Source organism: Zalophus californianus, chromosome 12 (assembly GCF_009762305.2).
Source record: "Zalophus californianus isolate mZalCal1 chromosome 12, mZalCal1.pri.v2, whole genome shotgun sequence".
NCBI classification, from domain to species: Eukaryota; Metazoa; Chordata; class Mammalia; order Carnivora; family Otariidae; genus Zalophus; species Zalophus californianus.
The window spans coordinates 44760344-44784618 of record NC_045606.1 but is presented as its reverse complement, the minus strand read 5'-3'; the positions used below and the strand labels follow the sequence as shown (position 1 = coordinate 44784618).

Here is a 24275-nt window from a genome sequence, read left to right as displayed (position 1 = left end):
TTCTTTTCTACATCTGGGCATCTGAATATGAGACTCACATTTGGAATCAATTTGAATACTGTGCCCAGGTCAGCAATCACAAAGAGTGAAAACAAATGATCCCCAACGATTAGTCAATGCCTATCACCGTGCATTAAGATCAGGGGGTGGTGTTTAGGAAGGTGATTTTTAAAAATACAGAAAACTGAGCACTACCCTTAGGGACTCTCAGGTATGTTCTGGACAGCCCTGTCTTTTGAACACTCCCCAGATGATTCTAGCATTCAACTGAGAATCCCTGCTGGTGGTCTTGAGCACAGTGCTACTGGCAGGCATTTGCAGAGAATCTGCAACATCTAATTACCCAGTGCAGCCAAGCACCCTACTCTGCTAAGTACACGTGTGCTCTCGGCTCTGATTTCTTCCCTATCTTATTCCATGAGATTTTGCCACTGATTCTTTTCTCAGTGGGTCTCAGAAAGCAAACTTCTAATATTTACATTACAGCAAAATACAGGAAGCAGATCAGAAGTTTAGATCTCTAGATTTCTCACTTGTTAGCAACTTTCACTACTGACTTGCTCTGCATTTATATAATTGTCCAACAGATGTTTATGTTCTCCATATAAGTGACCTCGCATCAACTTCAGAGAGATTATATAAAATCACACTAAATTTTATTAGCAGTATGGAAGCTTGGTAATGTGCTTACAAGAGAAATGTAGATAATAATTTGACTAACATAATTATTATTTAATGTAGAATTTTACAGTATTCCATGGATCCCCAAATATTTTCTATGACATTACCTTAGGTTGGGAGTTTTTATGTGCAGTATCAGCTCACAGATAAATTTAGTTGTAGAAAATATTCTTCACCATTACTGACAGATCTCAGTTTATACTTTTAAAATAGCAAAAAGAACAAAGCTGTAGGTATCACAATCCATGATTTCAAGATATACTACAAAGCTACAGTAATCAAAATAGCATGGTGCAGGTGCAAAAATAGACACATAGAACAGAATAGAGAGCCCAGAAATAAACCCATGCTTATACAGTCAATTAGTCTACGACAAAAGGGCAAGAATATGCATTGGGGAAAAGACAGTCTCTTCAACGTGTTGGGAAAACTGGACAGCTGCATGCAAAAGAGTAAAACCGGACTACTTTCTTACGCCATACACAAAACTGAACTCAAAATAGATCAAAGACCTATATGTAAGACCTGAAACCATTATATTCCTAAAGGAAATCACAGGCGGTAATCTCTTGGACATCAGCCTTAACATTTTTCTGGATATGTCTCTTCAGGCAAGGGAAAAAAAAAGCAAGAATGAACAATTGGGACTACATCAAACTAAAAAGCTTCTGCACAGCAAAGGAAACTATCAACAAAATGAAAAGGCAAAAATATCATAAGATTTCACTTAAATGTGGAATCTAAAAAATAAAACACACAAAAACCAGAAATAGAATCATAAATACCCAGAGAACAAATTAGTGGTTGCCAGAGGGGAGAGCGGTGGGTGAAATAGGTGAAGGGAATTCAGAGGTACAAACTTCCGGTTATAAATAAATCACAGGAAGGAAAAGCACAGCATAGGGAATATAGTCAATAATATTGCAATAACATTGTATGGTGACAGAGGGTAACTACACTTATCGTGGTGAACGCTGTGTAGTGTATAGAGTTGTCAAATCACTATGTTATACACCTGAAACTATATAACATGGTATGTCAACAACACTTGAATAAAAAAATTTTTAAATAGCAAAAAACATATCTAGGAAATGTTCATGAAAATAATAAAACTGTTAAAAGTAAAATTTTCCTTTTTAACTCAAAGATGACCCAATCACTAAAGAAAGTGTTACAGAAAATTTCTTATTGGGCATGACAATGAATGCTTTGTGTTATGCTTACTCTTTTATTATTTTCACTTAATTTTGTGCTATTTCTATAAAAGTGACATATCATCTTATTTCCTAGACTTAATTTTTAGTGGTGAATTCAGACAACAAATACAATAAAATACAGACTTTAATTATAAATTGCCAAAAGCCAGAATTGTTTAAGGAGTTCTATTAATTTAAAAAACCCTTTTCTTTCAATGGGACTTAAGTTTTTCTGCAAATATATTTCATTCAATCACGGCAGCAACACAGTTAAAACATGCTTTAGATTTTAAACAGAAAATTTGTTTAGATTTTAAACAGAATTTTAGCAATTCACTAAATTTGAGCAATTTAAATTCTATCATGGATGGATGATGTGGTTAGGACATCTCATTTTAACAAAGCTCTACTGTGCTAAATAAATGTGTATAGTACTATTAATAAGCTGCACTACCAACACTTACTCTATTCAGAGGTAGTTGGGCAAGACCACTTCTCTGCTCTGTGCACAAGGAAACTCTGTGCTCGATTGGCCCCGTGCTTGAAAAATGTTCCTATAATTCAACTTACCCTGTTTTTTGGAGGGAGTGAGCTAAAAAAACCCAAGAATGCTACACAGAGCTAAAAAAAAATGCCCAAATTGATGTAACAGGTTCATACTATTATTACAACAAAAAGTTTTCATAATTTAAATTGTTTTATTTATAATAGGTTGATGGGGTTTAGATAAAAATTCTTTTGTAAAGGTGATTTAAGCAGATGAGACACTGAAAATGATAAAGCAAACATGGTTTCAGAGGCAACTATTTACCCTCTAAGAGTCTAAAGAATTTAACAATTCAACACTAAGTGTTATACTTCTTTGGGGGAAGGGACATAAAGCCCCCTGTCAATATGAAAGGATCCATTCAATTCAGACTGAAATGCACTTAAATTTTGGCCAAAATCTGTTGATGTACATATTGCCCACGAACACCCTGTGCTGGAGTTTGTCAAATTATAATTAACTCTTAATATGCAAGCTATTAAAGGAAAACAAAATTACTCTGGATAGCTGGAAAAGTAAATAAGGGAGTAAAGACACATCTGTTACGGGCAATTTGTTTGGACCACCAATAACAAGAAATAATAGTGAGTGAGTGATATTCATGGTAACAACCATACTGGGGACAGACTAGAGGTTTCTAAAATTTCCTTTAAACCATGTGGTCGGAGTTAACAAGTAAAAACATCAAAGTGCAGCCAAACCTCATTTGGGGGCAGGAAATAAGAGGAGAAATAAAACAATGCTCAATGATGCCCTTGAAGGGAAGCAAGATTTCAGAAGCCGAGTTTAAAGGAGCACCCAGACCAGCCCATGTGATGTTGACTCGTAACATGTGCAAAGAATTCAGCATAGACTTGTTACTCTTTTGTCCTTTGCTAAGTTATTTATTCTAAATACATCTACAATTTTATAAAAGGAGAAGGGTGGCCAGACCTCTTGCTCTCCCTTGCCTCTACTGGCTTTATTTTTACTGTGCTTACTTTTCTCTTAGATCTAGTTAACAAAATATAAAAGCTCATTCAGATATCCTCTCTGCCTGCAGCTCTCTAAGCATAACTTAAACACCATACTGACTTGTGAGATACCTCCAGGAATCTACCTTTTTCTATTTTTAAACTTTAAACCATGACTTTTTTTTTAGTTTTTGGATGAATGAGTGTTTATTTACATCCTATCCTTTTGTTGTTGTCCAAAGCCAAGCCAACCCAATATCATTCAATGACACATATATGTATTTTTTAAAACACCTCTGATTGAGGAATGGGAGATGAATGGAATGGGTATGCATGGCCACTGAAGGCTTGGTGACCAGAAAGGACGGGACTACATGTGAACTAGGGCAGAGCAGTGGCTATGGGAAAGAGAAGGATCAAGGGATAGCTAGAAGGTTAAAGCCTCCAGGATTGGTCAACAGTGTCCTTTGGATGTAAACTGGAGGACAAGGAGAAGTGGACATGACTTGGACCCCTTTAGCTTGGCTGTTGGTAGTGATGTCACTTACTGGGACCAGGTGACAGCTTCTGGAGCATTCTTTTCATTGCAATAATGAGAGCTGGTAAAATTATGTTCTCTATACTCTTCAGAGTATTTGGCAAATCAAAGTTTTATAGCCACATTTCATCAAAAATAATTTCTGTCAGCCACATAAGTTGGTGACTTAACTATATTTAACTGATCTACTATTCTTTTCAGATACGTAACCCTGTATTTTCCTGCACCTTTAGACATTTCCCATATTGAAATGGTTCTCAGCATTAACTGTATAATAAAATGACCTGGGGTAGGGCCTAAAAAGTACTTACCCCAAAGTCCCAACCCAAAACTTTAAAATCAGAATCTTTAGGGGTCATATCACACATGCATCAATATTTTAAAAACTTCCTAATGATTCTAATGTGAAACTGTGAGAATGAAAACATAAATCCTAATACCTTGGGAGTGGTCTTTCCTAGTCCCTCATCTATTCTCTAATTGTAATGTGTCTGTGTCTCCATTCCAGCCCTTCCTACCTTCTACCTTGCCATACTCCCAGCTGTGTATGTGTCTGTGCCTCTCACCATTTGACAGCATCTGGAGGTCAAAGACTATTTGGTTTCCACCTTTATACTCCAGCACCCAGCACACACCAAGTGCACAATAAATACCATTCATCCCTAATTTGTTGAAGGGTAAATTTTAGAGATTTAACATTAGGTTTATTTTTTCCCATTATCTTTTCTTGTTGCCTCAAGGCTTTCTCCTTATAAAACTAGTGGAATGGATTACTTTCAGATAAGGACAAATTTATCCAGAACAAAGAAGACTTTGCTCAGCTTTTTGTTCTTTTTTTTTTTTTTTTTTAAAGATTTCATTTATTTGACAGAGAGAGACACAGCAGGGGGAGTGGGAGAGGGAGAAGCAGACTCCCGGCCAAGCAGGGAGGACCCTAGGACCATGAACTGAGCTGAAGGCAGATGCCCAACGACTGAGCCGCCCAGGCGCCCCTAGTTTTTTGTTCTAAAATAAACAGTTTAAGTCATAGCAGAGACAAAAGTCCAAATGCCAACATAGGTTTAATTTAAAAGAACCTTGATTTTATGAGAGTAAAGTTTTCTGAGGGAAGGAGTGAGAATGCAGCAATTTACAGAAAATTGGTTTTGCATATCAAGAATCAGAGTCTTGGCTTTAGGGGCTAAAGTGTATTGCAGGAACTACACAGTAGGCTAAACTGTGAAATGGTATAAGACTGGTTGGTCAGGTCCAGGAAGAGAAAAGTATGGGGATTACAAGAGAACTAGGAAACTCGATCAGATGCAATGAATCTCTGAGAAGAGCTCAGTACATTCCCCTCCAACACATTTGTCATATATTCATCCATGACCCTGAACATTAGTTAGAAACAACTGTGGGCAGTGTCCATGCAGTCGGATCGATGGGCACTGGTACAATGTGGGTACAGTGTCCCCAGAACAGCCTGTGGTACAGGCAAAATAAGGTAGAACTCCAGAGGGGCTACTATGATGGCCAACAGTATCAAAAGACCAAAGTAAGGCCATGGATATTTTCCAGCAAAAGTTTTGGGACAGAGGCCAAAGTTCAAAGCTCAAAGCTCAAGAATTAATGAAACGGCAAAGCCTCAGTGAATGTTAGAGAGGAGTGAGGGTTAAACTATGCAAACCAGATACACTTCCATTCCCAACCTGGTCCCCCATCCTCAGGCCATAATATCACATACGCACATCCCCTATACCTGAGGGATGGAAAAGGGGATGGGTGTGATAAGTTTGATTTGCTTTCATGATAAACAAGGTTCACCTTAATAGGGCAAGATTATTTTATTTTTAACCCTTCTGTGGAAATAGAAGCTTGGCTATGAACTCAGGTTGAGCTACAGGTGAAAAAAAGAAAATTATATCTCTATCCACATGACTGCATGAGACTGTATGCTTTGCGTTGGACAGGTGTACATTTGTTGAGTGACTATAAGCTCTGGGTCTTCTAATAAGGACAAAGTGAGTGAGTGAGGTTGATAAATGAATGGACAGGCAATATGGAAAATGCTCAAGGCAAGTCTGCGAGGTGATAGGAAATATGAGATAAAGTCTTGCCTAATTCTACAGGGATGCGAGGTGGGATGGGGGAAGGATGGAGGAAGAGACCGAGGAACACATCATAAAAAAAGCAATATTGGAATTGAATATTTAAAGATGAGATGATACTGGATGCTTTCCAAAGAAATGTTATACAGAGCAAGAGTGGATTTTAGGCAAAGGAAACAATGTATACAAAGCAAAAGCATGGTGACTGGACGGAAAGTGTCATGTGCAGGACAATGAGACAGTACCATGGTGATAAAGAGCACGAGAAGGGTTCAGGAGACACTCAGGAGGTAGAAGAGAGTAGGCCCAGTGACCAGTTGAATGTAAAGCCTCTGGGAAAAGCCATCTGGATGATTTCTAGATTTGGAGTTTGAGGTCTGAATGACAGATAGCTCCATTCAACATTATAAGAACAATAAGAGAAGAAATCATTTTGGAATGAGAGGGTGAAGTTGATGAGTTCCATTTTTAGACTTGTTGAGTTTGAGGTTCTTGTGATACAAGAAATATCTGGGAGGCAGTCTGAAATGCTGACACAGATCTCCCGTAAGAGTTCTGAGCGAGACTATAAAACTGAGATTTACCAGCGGATGAGTAGTTGAAGCTTTGGGTGAGGGTAAGTTTGCTCAGGAAGAATGTATAAAAAGACAATGATCAAAAGTGGAATCCTTAAACACACACACACACACACACACACACACACACACACACACACACAAAACTTGAGGGGGTGGGCAGACCATGCAAAGAAGAATGAGAAAGAATGGCTTGAAAGGGAGGAAAAGCAGGAAGCCAGAGGAGAGTGAGGCTGAGATACAAGGGAGTAACCAACAGTGTCAGCTGCAGCACAGGGATGGAGTGGATAATGAACCAAGTGTCCACTGGATTTAGCAGAAGCCATTGCTGCTGTAGGATGAACAGATTCAAAGAAACGGTGGGAGTAAAAGTCAGGAAACGTAGGTTGCAGACCAACTGGTAAATGAGGAAGTGTAGACTGTTGTTTCAAAGCAGCAGGAGGGAATAATGAGAGAGGGGCAATAGGTTATAAATAGCCAGGTGAGTGGGGCAAAGCTGCATAACTGACCAAACAAGTTAACAAGAAAACGGAACATGCCCAACAGCACAATTAGTAACTCACCACAGAAATTCCTCCTCCTGTGAAATCCGACTCTCCACTAGTGGCTGGCTCTGACACATATTTCCAAAAAGGTTAGCTCCAGCTCCCAGACTTTGAAATTATAGACTCTTTCCATTATCATTCACATTCTGTAGTTACTGATGGCTTTGTTGCAATATATTTAGATGTGATTTTGTGAGTCATTTCTACAACTACCTCAACCACCTCATAGCTTTAAAAATGATGATTGATAAAATCACCAACGTTAAAATACACAGTTCAAAAGCACTTCTCCAAAGATTCAGTAAATTCCAAATTGCTAAGATCTAGCCATGTTCCATATTATTTTCTGAGAACACACTAAATGTAAGATAGCTTATCCAAATCATCCTCTAAAATGTTGATAATTTCTTAAAGTTCAAAGGGATTAAACAGGTAATTTTATAATCTCATGCTTTTGACTGAGGTGGTTACATGGTCATATCAGGAAATATTTACTGTAGTCTCAAATCGTATAACAGCATATGTTTCAAAAGTATATGGCATATCATATTAATACTAGTGATTGTTCATCAAAAAAGGTGACTTCCCCAAACAAAATCAAACTATAGGATTTAGGTTATGTCCATAACCTTAGTTTTGGCCAACTGGCTCTAGTTAGATGAAAACTTTGGAGGTCGAACCTACTTTTTTCATACCTGGATAATAAAACAAACTTGAAGAAATTGCACTGGCTTCTTTTTGTACTTTCTAATGCAGAAGGTAATTTTGAAATCGAACTCATTAAGATTTTATAGTAGAGAAAATATTGGTCCCACGTCCTTCTTTGTTTACTGTGACACACCCCGAAAATAAAGACTCCAAGGTAATTGCAAGATCTTATCACCATTCAGAGATTGTTGGCAACATACCAACTGGTTAAAAGCTTTACATAAAAAGAGATCATGTGAATAAACGACTAGAGTGTATGTAGTACTGCTTGATTCCTAACAGGGTATCCCTCTGGGGTATAGTATACTTCTACAACATAAGAGATAATCAGCTATCTCTGCAACAAAATCATTCCATATGTCTCTCTAACCAGGCATGAGAGCAGGACACAACTTGAAAGTCATTAAAGGTAATTAACTCTATAAAATAAAGATAATTTACTCTTAAACTGATGAATGTCCTTGAATCTCATAATAGAGGCTCTGTCCGTATTATAGGAGCCTGTACTTATTGGTACATGGCAGACATTACCCACGGAAAGACAGAATATGTCACTGGAACCACCATCTGCCTACCACAGCACTCAACCATCTAATCCACTGTGGAAGCACAATACTTGCTCAACAAAATAATGATTTCATTAACAATACTACTTTTAGAAGATTTTAAGCTAGATTAGACATAATTCTGAATTGAGCAGATTCGGAAACTATTGCAAGATACTCTGTTATAGAGCCATACCTTCTTATATCCCACCAAGTTAGCTTAGGATAGTGGAAAAATGTAAACTAAGAATAGAAAACCCCAGGTCAGCACTCAACCTGTATTAATGCAAGTGACTTGCTCCCACCCTCTACGGCTTTTTTTCTCTTGTGAAACCACGATGACAACTGTCATTTCCAGATGTGACTCTGTGTCAGGGGAGATTGAATCATAGTCAGCTAAGGTTAGAAGCACCATCAGAAATCGTAGTCAATTGTTTGTAGAGAGCAAAAAAAAAAAAAAAGAAAAAAGAAATCAGAGTCAAGATGAAAACAATAAATGAGGAAGTTAAGGCTCTGGAGAGGTTAATAACTTGCTCAAGATTAAGGAGCAGATAGTTAGAAAGCTGAACTGGAGGCCTTTCATGGTAATTAAAGAGATTATTGCATGTGTGGAGCAATTACATTACACATGAAAAGCTATTTTAAGAAAGAAGTATGTTCACGTAATGGCAGTGATGAATTACATTATCAACGGAAAGTGTCTCTTCTGTGTAGGGGCCCCAGAGATCATCTAATCGACTTTTATAGATGAGAATCTAAGATTAAAGTCAGCTTGGATGAAAACTGAGGTCTCTTTTTTCTATGAAAAATACTATCTTCTATGTTAAAACACTTCATAAATTATCAAGGGATAAAGGGCTATAAAAATGTTATAGGAGAAGCCGGTTAGGAGAATGGGTTAGCATTTAAAGTTGAAAAGGGCTTTTCCAAGAAATTCACCGTGAGGTTCAGGGCAGGGGTACTGCCATTTTGGGTGCAGATGTCTAAGTGTGACACTGAGAACTGTACTTTGGGCATTATTAATATGATCGCAACTGTGCACACAAGCTGGTGTGATCCAAGATAGCCGAATTATACATTAGCAGTAATAAAACTAGAGGTGTATCCTAACTGAGAGAAACCCATGAAGTTTATAGCTTGGAGCCATTTTCCAAATGATTAATAATCTTAGCACACTTAATCTCTGTGCTGTTGCTAAGTTAATATTGCCTTAACAGAACCTTGACTGAGGGGCTCCGTTTTCAAAATCCTTAGTGTCCCTTCTCTGTGCACGTGGAATAAACTCTTTTGGCTTTTGTCTGATGCTTTTCCCCAAAATACTGCCCATGGAGAGGCAATAAAATAAAATGCTCAGGTGGGAATCAGACACCCCCAGGGTGGAATCCTGGCTTCACCATTCACTGGCTGTGCACTGGGAGGAAATTCCACAGCCGGTGCAAGCCTCGGGCTAACCGAAGCAGCACTGGTCAGAGCAAGTCTCTGTACAATGCTGAGCACAGAAACGTTCCTGACGACGAGCAGGATGCTGATGCACATGGTGTAACGAGGAGGATGACCATGAGGAGGAGGAGAAGGGCATTATAAAGGCTCTGCCCTCTCCTGCCCTCTCTGCTTTCCCCATGGGTTTTCAATGGTAGAGAATGCCTTTTATTCCGACTTTATTTTATTTCTACCTTACAAAGTTTAAAAGACCCAACTTAAATCCCACCATCTAGAGCCCAGCAAAGACTTTGCAATAATACTTCTTTTAGAGATAAAAATGATTTGGGGGCGCCTGGGTGGCTCAGTCATTAAGCATCTGCCTTCAGCTCAGGTCATGATCCCAGGGTCCTGGGATCGAGCCCCGCATCCCGCTCCCTGCTCAGCGGGAAGCCTGCTTCTCCCTCTCCCTCTGCCCCTCCCCCTCATTTGTGCTCTCTCCCTCTCTCTCTCAAAATAAATAAAATCTTTAAAAAAGTAATTATTAGTAAGTATATGTGAACTCAGAGGGGCCTCTTTTCCTGGAAACAAATGTAAGTCAGATATTGCCCATCCCATTAAGGTGATACTTAATATCTGTACTTGTGCCTTTTCTCTTAATACCCTAAAATAATTAAAAAGTATGAAATAGTATGGTGTAGTAAATGTGTGACATATATCCCAAAATATCCCCTAAAATCTCCTTAGGCAAGCTGTTTAGACTTATCCCATGTCCATTTGAAATCCTAGAAACTTTGCTTTCTGGAGAAAATTCCATTTGTCCCTCAAATAATGTTTTCCCACACCCAATTAAGGACAAAAATAATTAGCGGAAGCTCTGTTCAGACAGAGGGTAAATATATTAAAAATTATTCTATGTGTGTTCTATGGTAGGAAGAACTAAATCATTACTCCATGCTAACCCTATCAAAGAAAATAAAAACTTTGAAGTCTCACTTTGTGTGATTTAAATACTCGCCAATTCATCCTATGATATGATTGCATCTCACATAAACATGATCTGTTCCCTGTGTGTCGAAAATGTGATTATCTTCCACGTACATCTGATTTGATCTGAACACAATTCACTCTCCATTAGACGTCTGCGTGTGCATGTAACACTTACAGTGCCGAGGTCAATGATGAAGCAGTCGCCCTTGTTGAAACTGTCCCAGCTAAGGGGAACTTCCGTGGCCCTGACCACTCTCCGACCCTTCACATGCAGGAGCCTCTTAGCGGTCAAGTCATTTGTAAGAACATGATTTAGTCCAGATGCCACACCTCCGGCCTGATCAGTGGGAAGAAGACAGAAAACAAACAAAAAGAGATGAAGCTTCTAACTAGATACAAAAACACATAAAACCACAGGTGTATCTGTCAAAACTGCCTGTCAGGCCAAGACAAAATAGCCACCTCAGAGCATGTGAAACAGTAAGTACACAGAAGAGAATGCCGTGGCAAATCAACCCCTTTTTTGGTTCTTTTAAGGCCTTTTGTCCTTCCTGTTTTAATCATTCAACTTAAGATTGCAGGTATTTACTAAGAACCTTCAGTGGATAAAACCTGTGACATAAATGAAAAGAAGCAGTAGCTCCCAAAGTGTCCTTTGGGAACGAATGAGTCTAAAACCATTAAGTGAGAAGCAGACAAGATTTCAGGGAAGAAGACAGGAGGATAGAGGAGAGTCAGGTAACAAGAGCAAGTGAGGAGAGAACGAGCCACCCCAAAATTCCCATGCCCCACACAGTGTTAGGACACAGAAGGGGAGTTGACTCCTGGCCAGATGTGGGGGGATCCCATTTATGATCTTTGTTTTAACATTATATATTTTTTTTTTAATTTTTTTATTATGTTATGTTAGTCACCATACATTACATCATTAGTTTCTGATGTGGTGTTCCATGATTCATTGTTTGCGTATAACACCCGGTGCTCCATTCAGTACGTGCCCTCTTTAATACCCATCACCAGGCTAACCCATCCCCCCACCCCCTCCCCTCTAGAACCCTCAGTTTGTTTCTCAGAGTCCATAATCTCTTATGGTTCCTCTCCCCCTCCGATTTCCCCTTCATTTTTCCCTTCCTGCTATCTTCTTCTTTTTTTTTTCACATATAATGTATTATTTGTTTCAGAGATACGGGTCTGTGATTCAGCAGTCTTACACAATTCATAGTGCTCACCCGAGCACATACCATCCCCAAAGTCTATCACTCAGCCACCCATAAAACCTTTTTCCTTCTTTCTTTCTTTCTTTTTTCATTCATTCATTATTTCTTTCTCTCCCTCTCTTTTTTCTTTTTCTCTCCGTCTCTTTTTCTTTCTTTCTCTTTCTTTCTTTCTCTCCCTCTCTCTTTTTCTTTCTTTCTTTTCTTTCTTTCTTTCTTTTTTCTTCTTCTTTCTTTCTTTCTTTTTTCTTTTTCTTTCTTTCTTTCTTTCTTTTTCTTTCTCTCTCTCTCTCTCTCTCTCTCTTTCTTTCTTTCTTTTTTTCTTTTTCTTTCTCTCTCTCTCTTTTTTTCTTTCTATGCCAGGCCTGAGTATTTATACCCTAAATTTGGTTGCACATCCCAAAAGAAAATTATATTCAATTTAAGGAGGGGCTCCTGGGTGGCTCAGTCGTTAAGCATCTGCCTTCGGTTCAGGTCATGATCCCGGTGTCCTGGGATTGAGCCCCGCATCGGGCTCCCTGCTCAGCGAGAAGTCTGCTTCTCCTTTCCCACTCCCCCTGCTTGTGTTCCCTCTCTCACTGTGTCTCTCTGTTGAATAAATAAATAAAATCTTTAAAAATAAATAAATAAATAAATATGCTAAGGATAATAATGAACTATATCAATTACATCTTCTTGTCTTATTTGAAATCAGCTTTTACCTTTTTACTTTTTCCTTTAATTAAATGTTAGAAATGATAATCTTTATTTATTTCCACAATTAATTATGAGGTGATGTGCATAATAAAGATGCGGTGTAAGCAAATCACTTTTATTGCTCAAAGGCCTCCTACAATAATATGGTAAGAAAATTAGCAATATAGGAAACCTATAAAATGATCCAATTTTCAAAATTTATTCATAAGGATGCCTGGGTGGCTCAGCTGGTTAAGCATCTGACTTTTGATTTTTTAGCTCAGGTCATGGTCTCAGGGTCATGAAATTGAGCCCCACATCAGGCTCCATGCTCAGTGCGGGGTCTGCTTGTCCCTCTTCCTCTGCTCCTCTCCGGGTGTGCTCCCTCTCTCTCTCAAATAAATAAAACACTTTTTTAAAATTTATTTATAAACATATATAGTAAATCCAGAGAAAGAAGTTAAGCTGCCTATGTAATCATTAGCACATTCCTGAAATTTCCACTGACTTTATATTTTTTTAAGATCATATATTTATTTATTTGTCAGATAGAGAGAGAGAGCACAAGCAGGGGGAGCTGCAGATGGAGAAGCAGGTTTCCCGCTGAGCAAGGAGCCTGAGGTGGGAATGTATCCCAGGACCCTGGCATCATGACCTGAGCTAACGACAGACATTTAACCAACTGAGCCACCCAGGTGCCCTGAAATTTCCACTGACTTTAAATTACCACCATTCTCCAGGAAAAGACCCTCATGAATAGAAAGGTTTTATTACAATAGGCTAAAAGTTGACTTCAGGACAATTATAACCACAAATTTTATGAACTATATAATAATTTCTCAGTCCATAATGTTATCAAGATTGCCATAAATGAACAAACTATTATACAATAAAAATAAACACAAGTTTTTATCTATATGCTACTGTTCTTGGCCATTTCACTTTTCAAAAAAATAACTACATTGTGATCTGATAAACAGTGTAAGAACTCTGTGATCTGAAAGAAGTTATAAAATAAAAAACAGACTGGGGATACTTACATAACATTTAAGCTACTGTCATATAGTGAACCATCAGAGTGATATATAGTCTGTGAACATTTAACAATATTTTAAAAATTAATTTTGTCTTAATAAAATTTGATGTGAAAAAGGCACAAAGGAAAAACCGTAAGTTTCATATATGTTGGTATTTGATAGTAAATATTTCTGGAATAGTGTTTGAATTAACCCTAGAAACTCCCAGTCTCTTTCTACCTTCACACAGCATAATGAAAGCAAGGTGGATGATCCTCTAAATCAGTGACACCATAAACACAGTTTTGCTGGCTGATGGATGTTTGATGGTCACTATTTACAATCATGGCTAAGAGCCGGGTCTTGTTGAGCTTGGGAAAGAGATTTAATATAAGGAAGCAGTGGTAAGGGACGCCTGGGGGCCTCAGTTGGTTAAGGGTCTGCCTTTGGCTCAGGTCATGGTTCCAGGGTCCTAGGATCGAGTCTGCCAGGTCGGGCTCCCTGCTCTGCGGGGAGTCTGCTTCTCCCTCTGCCTGCCGCTTCCCCTGCTTGTGTGCTCGTGCTCTCTCTCTCTCTCCGACAAGTAAATAAATAAGATCTTTTAAAAAAGGAAAAAAAAAAAAAAGGAAGTAGTGGTAAATATTACTCCTCTAGGACTCCCCCAGCCTAAAAAGCCTCATAAAAAGAAACCTCAGGTGAATTAAATGACCTGACAAGACGGTCTTAATGTTGCCTCGCTGAATCTTTCCCTTACACACGACAACTAAATATGGCTGCTGCTGGCTTGGTAATGGTAGACGACACCCTGTTTCACAGTAATCTTAAATAAACAAATTCATCCTGATATTTGAGCCATTTATTTATATTGAGAGCATCATAGTATAGTGATTACCAGCTTAGGCACTGAAGTCAGATGGTCACCCAGTCACATATCCACTGTTAGACCTTGTTAAGTTACATAGTTTCTCAAAGCTTTTGTTTACTTATCTTAATAGGGTGACAATGACAGAAACTGCACCTAGGGGGTTGTTATTTGGATGAAATGAGATAATAGACATGAAGTGCTTAGCACATTCTTGTAAGTATGAAATTAAGTACAACATAATGGTCTTTGCTATTCTGGGATAGCTGGGTGGCTTAGTTGGTTAAAGCATCTGACTCTTGATTTCAGCTCAGATCATGATCTCAGGGTCATGAGATTGAGCCCCGTGTTAGGCTCTGAGCTCAGCATGGAGTTTGGTTGAGATTCTCTCCCTCTCTCCTTCTGCCTCTGCCCCTTCCCCCGCTTGCATCCTCTCTCTCCTTCTCTCTCAAAATAAATAAGATCTTTAAAAAAATAGTCTTTGCTATTCTGGGTGGCAAATTATCCTCGCTTCCAAATTTCTTATCAAGTATTTTGCAAGTGCACACATTGTCAACTGCTCAATGTCACTAATGATAAGACAGTGAACTGATTTTTTTGCTGATAAATTTGACCTCCATTAGCAAATACCGTCTTTCTAAAAAATGCTGATTTGTAAGTGATTTTGATGTAGAAGATAATTACCTTATAACTGTAAAATTGCTTTTTCATGTCCACCTTTAAATATATATCCAGAAGTTTGATTTCAGAGGTCCTGCTAACAGCCAGAAGGATTAATAATATCACAATTTCCTACTGACTGTATATGTACTATAAATGTATGTTATTATTTAATTTGATCCCTAATCCTTACAATACCTATATGAGGAAGCTGTTGTTATACCCATTATATATTTGAGGAAACTGAGCACAGAAAGCTTACTTGCCCTGAAGTAAACAAGTCATACGTAGCAGAAATGGGTTCATAACCAGGATGTTGTCATATTACATGCTTTTAGTAACTACATGACCCAGCTTATTCAAAATGTTGGTTTCATTGACATAAAGGAAGTTTCAGGATCATTTGACATAAACTGTAGGAACTCATGTGAATTAAATGAAATGAGAAGTCATACATTGTTTCATATCTAGGGTTGTTCATAACCTAGAGTGAAAAACATCATTTCAAGAGAGAAGAGAATTTATATCTGTTTATCCTCACCTCAATAGCATCACAAAATATTCACTAAGGCTCTGATCAGGCAAAAGTAGAAATAAACCCTGGCATTGTAGTAGATAAATTCAATACATATTCAGAATTCTAGTTTGGCTCTGAGGTTTTAAGTCCTCAGTAAGCTAACAGGCTCAAAGGGTGAGGCGGTGGGGTCTGCAGAAGACCTGTTGGAGCATGTCTGATTTTGAAAAGGATTGCTTCTGAAATGTTTGTCTAGGGAGATATTTCTCACACTGTAACTGAACACTCTTGGGGGCAGGGGAGATTGTGAAGAGTGGCGAGTCCACAAGGGTCATGGAGGGAATTCCCCAAAAAAAGGCTGTCTTTCATTGAAGGTTGCCTTAAAAGAATAGAACTACTTAACTTGTTTTTTTTTCTTTTTCCCCCAGAAGAAAAGCCGGTTGATGATCAGTGTTTCAGGCCAAAACACATAAATTGTGTGTATGTGTGTGTAGCAGTGTAGGTATATTTGACTTTGTGAGGCTGAACCACATACATATTTAACTCAATGGTTTGTTTCATTTGTATCATTTCCAAGATCAAACCACACTATTTGAGAAATGTGTGTATAGTTCTTTCTATAGAAGTAACTGGAATTATAATTGTTATAAATATTGCATTAAGACATTCCAGAACAACTGAGATTCCCAAGTCTTGGGTCATTTGCAGCAACTTCAGAGGTTCTCTAGAATGGCATTAACAGAAATTGTGAATACCCGAGTTGCTAATATTTAATTATCGAAGTAACTCCACAAAATTTTAAAGGGCTTTCTTGTGACAACACTACTGAAACTCTTAACTTTATTAAAAATTAACCTATTAAATGAAATCAATCCAGAACACTTCACATATTACACTCATGTTCCACAAACATTTATTGAGTACCTACTATGTATCCAGCAGGTACTGGTATATATCAGTAAATAAAACAGATTGAAACAAAAACAAAACAAAAAAACCCTGCCCTCAATGAACTTTCATTCTCTGAAGACATGAGGTGTGGATGCATAGGAAGAGAAAGGGGGTCATAATGGAAAGAGTTCAAGAGAGCGGCTTACCTTGTATTTCAGGCCTCCTTTGAAATAGCCAACAAAATCAGTAGATTCATAGCCTTGAAGTTCTCTATTCTGCACTGGCTTGCCTCCCAAATAGTCATCCATCTGAACAGTAAAGATGGCAGCCGCTGTGCTTTCATCCTGAGTACACTCCTTTCCTGCAACAGCAAAGGACAGCACTTCATTTCTCAAGCCAGGAAAATGACTAAGGCAGAATTTCTGATACAAAAGGCTCAGAAATTTTCTTTGAATCATATATACATCAATACAATAAACCGTCTTCAGCAGAACAATCTTTTGACAGAAATGTAATATAAAAATATTATTTTGTTAATAGCTACAAGAATTGTTTTGTTCTTGCTTTTCAATTCTTTTTAAAAACTGTTTAAAAGAAGCACTGCTGGGGGCACCTGGCTGGCACAGTCAGTTGACTGTCCTACTGTTGGTTTTGGCTCAGGTCATGGTCTCAGGGTCATGGGATGGAGCCCCATTTTGTGCTCCGTGCTCTGTGCAGAGTCTGCTTGGGACCCTCTCTCTCCCTCTCCTTCTGCCCCTCCTGGGCATGCTCTCTCTCCCTCCCTCTCTCTCTCTCTCTAAAATAAATTAATTAATCTTAAAAAAAAAACATAACACTGCTATCTGTATATGCTCAAAAAGATATAGCACTATACTCTAGTAGGACTCAAGATTCTTTTGCTAATCAGATCAGACTATGAGAATGTTTTCCAATTGTTTTAGCTTTTATTAGCATTAATATGCCAATATGTTAATATTTGTAAGGAATAGGAACATCATAGGCCCTAGATAAATAGCTTTACAAAAGCAAGTAGTTTTTAGAATGGAAACAGGAATATCACTTGACCTCACCCCTATTTTTAAGTCCTAGTGCCCCCACTTTATTATTTTATTGGTGTAAGATCATATTCTCTATGTGGAAAGGGAGAATAAGAGATTAATAAGATTCACATCTATTGAATGTGACTGTAGGTATTATTAACCCAAGAATTTAACACACAACACACATTTAATTTTCACAGTTCTAGTATAAATCCCATCCAGGCAAACTCGCTGAGGTCAAAACACCAATTCTTCAGCACTGGCGTCTTCCGTGTGCCCGAGGATCCGAGCCAGTCCTGAGGGAAACTCAAATTTTAGAAAACACACTTCAAAACCCTTACTACATAGGAGCTGTGTAAAAATCATAAATGATTCTAGAAATAATAATAGCCAACATTTATACATTTATACTATCTTTGATATGGGCCAGATACTGTGCTAGTGGTTTACACGGATGATCTCATTTAATCTTCAAGCAAACACATGCAGCAAAAATATTTTCCACCACGTACAACGGACCCACAGTAAAGGCTTCGAGAGGCCAAGTAACTTCATAAAGTTGACCTCTGGTAGAACACGACACAGAGGCAGGTTTCTGTGATTCTGAAGCACAGGCTCTTAGAAACTACAATAGCAATCAATAGTTTTTTATACTCCGACTTTCATTAGCAGTAACATTTTGTGGTGACTGGGTTATGCTATTTTCCTCCGCAGATAACTGATGTAGAAAAGTTTAGAAGCCGTAACAATACTACAGTTCACAGGAAACCCCAACTGAGAGTATTCACCAAAGCTGAAGAAAGGGAAACAGCTATATTAATGGAAGAACTGTATTTCTTTACATTCCTCCCTTACTCTCAAAGGGAACCTGTGTAGCAACTTATCTTCTCAGGAAAAAAAATCCACTAGCTGTTAAGAGTACTTGACATGGTAACAATTTTATAAACTTGATGTGGTCAGAGGAAAAAAATCACATATGCAACTTTGTAGTCGGAAAGAACATTAGTGCCATTCTGCCCACTTTCCCATCTATAAATGAGAATACTAATAAAGACATAGATGTAGATTTGCACAGAGATGTCTTAAGAGGGAAGTTTAAATCAAGGTTAATAACGAAAGTGTTAAGGATAATGTGTTTGACATAAACATTCTTACTTGAGCACAAGTTGAAACGCAAATTTCTTTACACGGATATAAATGGACAGGCATGCAATTAATGAATGAACTGAAAGTAAGTTAATTAAATTATGCTATCATTTTTTTGATGCTTGTGTACTGCGCTGGGCCAGGGAACATCAGTATGAATAAACTAGAATCCTTGCTCTAAAGAAGTTGAAAGATCCTAAAGAAGCCAATACCAGCCTTTGAATGTGAAAAGTAGAATCCAGTTCAGTGATATCATGATGCAGTTTTAGCAATGTTCAGGAACATATGAACTTGCTCTATGAATTTTGCTTATGACCTCATTTATTTTCCCTTTTCTGATGTCTTTTACCAATGTCTTTCAAATTATAATATGTTCTTTTGTGTTATGTTATTTTATATTTTGTTGCCTTACAATTTTAGTAGATCTTGACAATCATGAAGTGTTTTTGCCCAAAGCATTTTCTATTACAGTTTTCAAAATTGGTGAGCACTAAATGAATGACTGAGTTAATGTGAATCTGTAAACCCTAAAAAACAGTTTGTTTAATGAGCAAGCTTCTTCGGATAAGAAAGAACCCATAGAATAACCACCACTACACCCCCAAAACCCCCCACAAACTGTGTTCAAAGTATCTTGCAGTCTTCTGACAAACTGTTGTCTACAGCAAGATATGAGGTCCCTTCACATCTTAATTCACCAAAATTACAAATGTGGCATTTCAGACGCTTTTATTCATTCTAGATCCAAGTTCTGAATAGAAAGACCAAGACGAGGACATTACTATTCTATCTGGCATCATTCATTCATGAACATGGTTTTATATTAAGGTTTCAGTGATTTCTGGTATAAAATATAAAGAGATCACTGTCTATTTATCATAGGAATAGTGACACTATTCCTATGGGAAACCAAAGCTGGGAAACCAAGAAGTGTTTGGAACTCAGCTTGAGCTTCGTCAAGCAAGCACAAAATTTTAACATCAAACGCCATAATAAAAACAATCCTTCTCCCTCTTCCTATTTCTCACTTGCAGTGTCCGTTTCAGGGGTTCACTACCGTTGAGAACATCACTTCTTAATGGTTTCTGCCATGTTATTTCTTAAGTTCTTCAGATGTTAGAAATAAAAATGATGGCTTTTCAAGGACTTCAAAATGCGTGAGTGTGTGATTTTGTGTGGTCTCCCCACAGGCTCGGGAATAAAGCTAAAAATAAAGAACGAGAAGTCCAGGGGAGGCAATCTAGTTTTAAAAGAAGGCCGTAAGTCTCAGATAATCGGCACGTTGTTAGACGGGGTGTGTCCACTGGCACAGGATCCTACAGGGAGAGGCTGGACATTCAGGATGTTTACGAGTAAAAGTAGAAGGTGAAAAAAGTAGAACACACAAGGCCCAGTATTCTGACAACCTGGCGCAAGTGCCGCCCAAAATAATTACTATTGCTGAAGGAGCTGTTTTGTTTCACACTGTGTCCTTGTTCAAATAGATAAATAACAATAATACAAATAACTATTATAATAAAGCAACTCATTTAAATAATACATGCCATATAAAGCTATTTATTTATTTTGACAAGATCTGTATTTTTTTCTCTTTTCCACCCAGGGTCGCCAACATCCTGATCAGCAGCAATTTCGGTTAGCCGACCGTGTGAGCAGTGTGGAGCAAGTGGATTCTGATTTAAAGTCGCCCAGAGCATGAGCATTAACTGCCAAAATGTGTGAAGAAATATAAGCTGGGGCCCAAGGGCAAAAAAAATAAAAATAAATTAACTAGAGAAAAGGGAGGAGGGGGTGGGGGGGTACCTCTCCCCAGCTGCGGCGGATTCCTACAAACTTGTTTGACTTCGTCTCCTCCCTGACAGGGAAACCAGGACTGAACTTGTCGGAAGGTGAGCGGGACTTGGCCAGAGCCAGGGTGCGCTAAGCAGCGGCCCTGGGCGGGAGCACGGTTTACAAACTGGAAGGTGCAACGGGGAGAAGCTAGAGGAACCAGCCTCCAAGCCCGGGAGACCGGCCTGACAGAGGTCAAAGCCCGTGGGGTAAGACTGCTCCCGACCACTCCGTGCCCCGCGTTTGCAGCCGCGTTCTCAAGAGCGGACTCGCGTGGAGAAGGCGGCCAGCCCAAAGGGGGCCGCCCGGAGGGGACGCTACAGGCGCGACGGGTCCCCAGGCCCTTCCCGTGCGCTGTTCCCCTCTCCCCCCGACCCCACCTCCACCCCACCCCCACCTCCAGCCGGCCAATCTCAGCCTCCCGCGGCCTTGCCCCTCCGCGACCTGGGCGCGTCGGGGTCCCGCTGCCTGCACCCGCTTACCCAGCCAGAAGTGCAGGCGGTAGGTGAAGCCCCGGCTCGCCTTGGCCGTGTGCAGCACCAGGTAGGCATCCCCGACGTAGAAGTCGCCGTAAGCGCTCTGGGGCACCGGCACGAGCTCGAGCTTCTCCACCCGCCAGACCTGCAGCCCCGCCTGCTTGCCCGCTCGGGCGAACTCCTCGTGGTACAGCCCCTGGGACATGGCTCCGACAGGCACTGCTCCGGAAAAGGGGCGCGCAATCAAGTCGATCCCGAAGTCGGACTAATCCGAGACCCGCTGGAGAGACCCTGTTCGCCGCGACTTTATAGGACTCGCCCTGCGGGGAGGCGGGGCTCGGAAGTGGGAGGCGCTAAGTGCCCGAGCCCCAGTCGCTCCGGGAGTAGGGGATCCCTTTCCATTCTCATAGCTGCGCCTAGTACCAAACTCCTACGCCCTACTCCGAGTTAGCAGGAGGATCAGAATCTCAGAAATCCTGAGATCCGGAGGGAATTTACAGAAATTCCTGAAACTGCCTCCTAGTCTAAGGAAGGACATTTCTTTCTGGTAACACGTGGAGGAGATCAACAATTTAAACTCTGGTGGGCGCATCCTTCTCTAAAAAAAAAAAAAAAAAATGGCTGTCCAGGCAACATTGAATTTTTGTGAATTTTTCTGATTACAATGGTTATGTTTACTGAAGACAATTTTTAAAGCACCAACTATGAATAAAGTTCAAATTAGCTCTAATCACACAACCCACAGGTAAGTTCTGATAACATTTTTAAACAAAATTAAGGTCATGGCATGAAACTTTACCTTTTGATTTGTAATTTGTTTTGTCCCCTATAGTACGTAGGTCTTTTCACTGGGTGGGGTTGGGGGCTGTGGACTGTAAATACGTAGAATTTCCAAAAATCTCATCCTCCCCTCTGGGAAACCCTGATTTGTTAGGCATGAACAAATCCCAGGTCGTTTTAGAGTCTTTGAAAGTATGCCATTATTTTAACTTTTATTTTTATTTGAAAAATGATAAGGGAATTAATTACACTTATACATAACGGTATCTTTCTTGCTCCCCATTTTGACAAACATTTTATTAATTAAGAAGTGAATGCCTATCTTTGGCCCATGAAATTCTACCTCTTAGAGGTTGCAACATTTTAACAATTTAATGCATATCCTTTTCAAATGTTGGAGTTGATACATATTCATGCATCATCTTTCTGTCTTTCCATCTGTCTATCTCTGTTCATCTGTCCATCCACCGCTCTCCGTGTTGGTGCTTAAGAGCACAAGCTTTGGAGCCAACTGTCCTGGGTTCAGTTTCCTGCTCTGCCAATTCTAGCGGTGTAGCCTGTGGCAGGTTCCTTGGCTGCTCAGTTTTCTTGTCTCTCAAAGGGAGACATTTGATAAGATAGAACTGTTGTGTCAATTAAATGAGTTCATACAGATAAAGTGCTTGAAAGAATTCTTACCAGAGTAAAATTCTCACTAAGTGCATTTTATTATTCACACACAAATACATACATGCATAGTTACACACATTTCAACCTAAATAGAGAGCACATTCATATGTGGCTTGCTTTTATTTTATTTTTTGATTTTTATTTATTTATTTAAGAGAGAGCAAAAGAGAGAGTGCACGGGGTGGGGGGAAGCAGTGGGAGAGGGAAAGGGAGAGAATCTCAAGCAGACCACGCCAATCATGGAACCCATCCTGGGGCTTGATCTCAGTAATAATATTATTTTAATGAGGCTGTTATAGCATACAAATCCCAATAAAGACAGTTCAAGAAAATAAAATTATGGTTCAGTTTATGAACATCAACATTACTATTAAAATTAAATTTTATCCAACCAAATAAAACATGTGTTTTCTTAAAATAATAATAATTTCAATAGATTAAAAAGAAATAAAATCCCCACATGTGCAACATTCTTAAAAAACTAGGTAGAGGGGTACCTGGGTGGCTCAGTCGTTAAGCGTCTGCCTTCGGCTCAGGTCATGATCCTGGGGTCCTGGGATCGAGCCCCGCATCCGACTCCCTGCTCAGCAGGAAGCCTGCTTCTCCCTCTCCCACTCCCCCTGCTTGTGTTCCCTCTCTCGCTGTGTCTCTCTCTGTCAAATAAATAAAATCTTAAAAAAAAAACTAGATAGAAAAGGGATTTTCCTACTTTAATGACAAAATAATGAAGTATAGCAATAACATATCAAATGAAAAAATTTTAGAAGGATTTCATTTAAGGTTAAAAAAAATAAGAAACCAAGTATTTCACTACTGTTCAACAGGACACAGAAAGTCTTAGACAATATGAGAAGACCAAAAAAAGATATAAAAGGTATTAGGAATTGCTAGGAAAAATTAAAACTCATTACTTGCTGATGATAATCTGAAAATCAAGAGTCTAAAAGAATCTACTGACAAACTAATAGAACCCCACATTGGGCTCCCTGCTCAGTGGAGAGCCTGCTTCTCCCTCTCCCTCTGCCACTCACCCTGCTTGTGCTCTCATGCTTTCTCTGTCAAATAAATAAATAAAATCTTTTTTTAAAAAAGAATGTGATTGATATAAAATGAAATATAAATTCAAAAGAAATAAAATAATATAATTATTCTAATTAATTTTTATAAGTATTTTTATAAATTTTATAAATAATAAAATTGGATGTGTCTGAGATTTCAGAATAGAGACTTTTTAAACAATACTAAAAATTGCATGAAATATAAAGGGGAAAATTGATAGCTTTACTACATTGAACTAAAGATGTGCCCTCAAAACAGGATGACAAATACAAAGTTAAATCATCAGCAGTAGACTGTGTGAAAAATCTTTCAATTTCCATAAAAAACTAAGGATTTAGAATGTATACAAGGAAAAAGGACTCAGCAAGAATAATGTCAAAGAGCCTTATAGAAGGTAATTTAAAGCTGTGGAGTAATTTGAATGGCCACTAAATATATGAAGAGCGTTCACTGAATTGGGCCTTACATTCACTGGAGGAACTGCAGAAACAGCCAATATTTGAGTGCTTACTCTGGCCAGGCACTATTTTAAGTCCTCTTAAAATATAAGTGCCCCGATTCTTACAACTCTATGAACTAGATATTATTATGATTTCATTTTACAGATCAGGAATCAGGAACAGAACGTTATACAAGCATTCAATGGTAAGAGCTAGAAT

General features: G+C 38.9%; 1 protein-coding gene across 1 annotated transcript in view; it reads right to left on the bottom strand.

Annotated features, from left to right (window-relative positions):
- Nucleotides 1–21393, bottom strand: part of SCIN (scinderin) — an 83741-nt gene extending 62348 nt beyond the window's left edge. The window contains exons 1-3 of the mRNA XM_027573782.1: nt 21115–21393; nt 16823–16977; nt 10960–11121 (exon numbers count right to left, since the gene is read on the bottom strand). Coding sequence (XP_027429583.1) covers nt 10960–11121; nt 16823–16977; nt 21115–21313 — 516 coding nt within the window. The 5' untranslated portion in view covers nt 21314–21393. The remainder of the gene's footprint in view (nt 1–10959; nt 11122–16822; nt 16978–21114) is intronic.
- Between the last annotated feature and the right edge of the window lie 2882 nt (nt 21394–24275).